This window comes from Alosa pseudoharengus, unplaced genomic scaffold (genome assembly GCF_046254945.1).
Source record: "Alosa pseudoharengus isolate Yale_2024_CS ecotype anadromous, Long Island Sound unplaced genomic scaffold, YU_APseudo_1.1 YU_APseudo_1.1_scf_11, whole genome shotgun sequence".
In the NCBI taxonomy this organism is placed as follows: Eukaryota; Metazoa; Chordata; class Actinopteri; order Clupeiformes; family Clupeidae; genus Alosa; species Alosa pseudoharengus.
Genome location: NW_027468576.1, coordinates 20,000,560 through 20,005,074, shown reverse-complemented (window position 1 = coordinate 20,005,074; position 4,515 = coordinate 20,000,560). Strand labels below are relative to the sequence as shown.

Here is a 4,515-nt window from a genome sequence, read left to right as displayed (position 1 = left end):
CGAAGACTATTGGATAGTGCTAGGCAAGTTAGCAATTGTTTGCTGTGCAGACATTATGAATAATAATAAGGTCGTAAAACTTAACACCACACACCGCAACAAATATTTTTCCCTCGCTTTGTGCAAAGAAAAACTATAAATCGTGTGTCCTTCATTGATAAGGAAACATGCTGAGGTTACTTACTTTATGAGCAGGCAATGTCTGAGCGCGATCCAGGATCCAGATCCATTCCGGCCGCCTTGTTTTCTCGATCGATTCGCTCAACGTGAACACATACAAATCTTTTTGCTCCTATTATATCGCCTAGCCTGGAGCAAAAGTATCGTCACTCGTAGAAGCAGATTCGAGCACTTGTATCAATTGACTTGTAGTCGTGCAAGAAAATCAAAGCGATCTGTAGAATTTTATTAATGAGAAATTATTTCACAGATGCACAATTTCGGATGCATTAGTTCACATTTGGGTTTACAAATGCACAAATGTTGTGCATGTTCTCAGATTATGAAACACGGATGTGCAAATGTGTTTCGCACCAACTGCGCTGCAACGATTGGAGCAAAAGTGTCGAGTGCATGACTCTTGAAAGTTGTGACTCACAGGATAGGATTTGTGTACCTGTAAAAAGGATTTGTGAACCCGTAGCCCCTATTTTGTATTAACAAGATATAAAAAAAATATGTACAACTTCAACTTTACTGTTACACATTTACGACTTTAGTGTGCACATGCAAAATCTGCAGTTAAATGTGCTCGCCACGTTTGCACCCAATATACCTTCATACACCTGAGGCATTGCACTATTTGAAAAGTCAAGACAAGGAGTTGCCACTCTCGCCACTAGATGGCAATACAGCACCAAGTCAAATGTGAAGGTCAGGACATTTCAATAGAAGAAGAAACAGAACGGACAGCACCAGTCAGTGTGAGCCTTTACTGTCTATGGTGTGAGCAGAGCCCGTCTATGGAGGGATGTGGTCGTGACAATGTAGCAGTTTTGGTTGAATGTAAAAGGCTATTTTTGTCTCTATTTTGTCTACAATGTCTTCAGTTGCGGCTGATGAATTGTCCGTGTTGGCAGCGATATATTGCGGCAAGGACGAGTTTGAATTGTTGGAAGAATCAGGTAGGCTAAATGAAGATCCTCAACTCCAGACAAACTTATACAATTAATTGAGTAGGCTAAATCATAGTTATTGTTAGGATGTTGTTGAGGAAATATCTTATTCTCATTTGTGTTTTTTTGTTTCGTTTGCAGCTGATAAAGGATTTGTGTTCCGCATAAAACTTTTGGTGGAGGCAGTTACTTTAAGCATTATATTCCATCTGTCACCGGAGTATCCGCAGTGTCTTCCAGCTATCAGCGTTACCTCCGAAGGTTTGTCTCGACACCAGTGTCAGTCAGTAAAGGAAAATTTGAATGAGAAGGCGGTGGAATTACAGCCGGGGCCAATGATTCACCAACTACTGTCATGGTTTAAAGATAACTCCTCAGGTCTTATCATGCCAACCATTGCACCAACACAAAAAGACGAGCAGGGCCCATGGGTTGCTCTGTTGCATCTGGACCACATGAGGGCAAAGACTAAATATGTGAGAATTATTGAAAAATTTACATCAGAGTTGGACCTGACTGGAAGACTCTTCATGGGTAGAGTGATACTAATAATGTTGCAAGGGACAAGAAAAAACATTAAGGTAAACAGGCAGCTGAAACTGATCTGAATATAGAGACCCATCTGAAAATGCGTCATTGTTATTGTTGTTATTTATGTTTCAAATCAGAAATGTAATTTGAAATTATGCTAAATTTAATGTTTTATGATTCTCAATGTAGGAGTATCTACGTTTACAGAAAACAGTAAAAGTGGACATAGATTCATCTGGTAAAAAATGCAAGGAGAAAATGATGAGAGTTCTTTGCGAATCTCCTCTCTCAGCTGGCCTCCAACAGTAAGTTTCTTAGTTACTAAATGTCACAAGCTTATGAGTGGTCCAACAGGTTTGGAAATATAGACCCTTTAAACTGCATAAACAAACCAAACAACATGTGTGTTCCTAAGGCATTTTTGATGGCACAGAAAACAACATTGAGCTAATGGTAACTTGGGGACAAACATGCAATTCTGGGGAAAGGGTTGCTCTAATGGTTGCTTAATGAAATTCGTGATAAGTGTTCATTAAAGGAACAGGCCACCCAATGTCAGTAGTAATATATGTTCTTACCTTAACTTTCACGAGTTGAGTCATACCTCTCCCGTGTCGGTACGTACACTCAAACGCTCTGGTGCGCGGCGCGAATGTGTTAGCATGTTGCTATGCTAGCTGGCTCAGACATGCCCTAGAGGGAATAAGATAGCAGTAATCAAAAACATCCACGTTTTCCCTACTTAAATACAGTTGCATGAGTACTTGATAAAAATGTGTAAGGTCACACAACATGAAACGTGGCGATTTTCCAAGCGAATAAACAGGAGAACTACAATGTGTGGCACAATAGCACTTGGGAGTAGGCTACTTCAACCTAGCGTAGTAATATTAATTAACACCTAATTGTAGATCCTATCCACCACAGAGTTTAGAATCCATGCTTGATCGACCCCTCAGCCTCCCTATCCCCTCTGAGCGAGAGAGAGAGGCACACACACTAGAGATGCGCGGATGGGCTATTATTTCAACCAATTATTTCAAAAAACGCAATTTGGCACATAATTTCTGGCCTACTAATTAATGCCTATTGTACTTTATTTTTTGCAAAAACAAAGAAATCCCTAAGGTAAGAACACATATTACTATTGACATTGGGTGGCGTGTTTCTTTAAGGTTCATAACAACTTGTTCCCTCTGTAGGTTATCTACATTTGATGTGATAGAATGTTCGACACATGAAGATCTCAAAATGGAATTCCAGGCAATCGGTTTCAGAGGGATGTACGAGGAGTTTGTACCCTCGTTGCTATAATTAAGTTATAACATGTTAAAATCACTGTTTTATCAGGTCCCTTGCCACAGGTGTATAAAATCAAGCACCATGAAGCCTGCCTTCATAAACTATAAGCTGCATTCATAAAAAGATGCTTGATTTTATACACCTGTGGCAAGGGACCTGATGAAACACATGAATACTTTGTCTCTGTTTGGTTGAAAAGTGGATGTTTTGTACAAATTATTTTAATTTAGAAACACTGGTACAAATGTTTGTTAGGTTAAGTATTACTGCAATAACCTACTACAATAAATTTATAAAGACTATAACACGTTATTCATGTGTTATTATATTCAATTGGCCAGGGTTAGACCAGAGGGTCACTACAAGGCGAGATTAGTGGGTTAGAGTGTCTCAAGCAGGTTTGCAATGGCATAAATGTGGCTCTCTGGAAACAAAGTGAGGGCAGCCTGTCCTCAAATGAAATCCTGTGTGGAGTTTCTCTGGGAATACTAAACTTCTCTGGTGTGTTTAGTTTGGTCCTATAATGTACGTTGTTTTGGACAAAAGCGTCTGCTAATAATTTTCAACAAAAATATAAACAAATGCAACTTCTGCACAATCACTGATTGCATCTTTAAAGGAGAACTCTGGCGAATTTCAACATAGGGCAACATATGTGCATAGTATGGAGGAAGGTGGGACATGACTTAAATAATTCACATCTAGATGTATATGATTTTAGAAAATGTAAAGACTTGTGGCTGACTGCTACAAAGCCTCTTACACCTATCCTTGTGTTGTGCACTTGCTTCTGCTAACAATTCTGTATACTTTAATTTCTTTCTTTCAAAGGCTTCATCCATCTCATCTTCAAAGAGAGTAGTTAGCTCGATAAAGTAGACGATGCACTGACATTCCAGATACAACACCATATCTGGTCTCCGAGCAGTCACAACAATACAATGTGGAACTTGCTGTTGCCTTCCGACATCCACCAGTAGCATTTTTCGACTAAAATAGAATGCGTTCCTGTTCCGAATTTTTTGAAAGGCTAACTTGCTATATAGTGTAGGCCTACCAGGCCACATTTCCACCAGTTTTGAATGGAACCAGGATGCGTCATCAACAGAGAGTGTTGCATGCATAAACAGGAGGAAATAATATGTCAGTGGTGCCGTAAAAAAGGTAGAAACAAGACTTGGCTTAGCTGTATAATGGCAGTTAACTAGTTTTATTTACTCTTAAGGAGAGAAAACTTGTGCTTTTAGCTTACAGTGCCAGTGTGACCTGTGGAAAGACACTCACTCATTTTCACAGAAAAATAAAAAAATGTTTTTTTATTCCAGCTCCGAAACCAACTTTTCAGGTCCAAAACCAATTTATTTTTCGTGGAAATGCTCCAAATGGTTCAACATCTGGAGTGTGGACCAGAAAGGAGCATGTTCTTTGTCAGTGCAGGTTCTTTGCCCCATCTTCCTGTGTTGCTTGCTTTTGCTCGATGGCCACTTTTCTGTCCCTCTTGCATAAAAGAAACTCTACTGTCACTGTCATTCACCAGTAAAGAGTTCACCCCTCTTGCTATGTAGTA

At 39.5% G+C, this 4,515-nt stretch overlaps 1 protein-coding gene across 1 annotated transcript; it reads left to right on the top strand.

The window, feature by feature from the left end:
• The first annotated feature begins 920 nt into the window (after positions 1 to 920).
• Positions 921 to 3,308, top strand: rwdd3 (RWD domain containing 3). Its single transcript, XM_076277189.1, has 4 exons — positions 921 to 1,124; positions 1,257 to 1,696; positions 1,836 to 1,951; positions 2,849 to 3,308. Exons 1-4 carry the CDS (start codon positions 1,040 to 1,042, stop codon positions 2,958 to 2,960), a joined length of 753 nt encoding a protein of 250 aa, XP_076133304.1. The 5' UTR covers positions 921 to 1,039; the 3' UTR covers positions 2,961 to 3,308.
• Positions 3,309 to 4,515: the final 1,207 nt, after the last annotated feature.

What these genes read in the sequence shown, in the direction of transcription:
- rwdd3 (XM_076277189.1), top strand. Translation starts at nt 1,040, where the DNA reads ATGTCTTCAGTTGCGGCTGATGAATTGTCCGTGTTGGCAGCGATATAT. An exon ending in GGACAAGAAAAAACATTAAG is followed by an intron (nt 1,697 to 1,835) that starts GTAAACAGGCAG and finishes TTCTCAATGTAG; the next exon opens with GAGTATCTACGTTTACAGAA. An exon ending in CTCTCAGCTGGCCTCCAACA is followed by an intron (nt 1,952 to 2,848) that starts GTAAGTTTCTTA and finishes TTCCCTCTGTAG; the next exon opens with GTTATCTACATTTGATGTGA.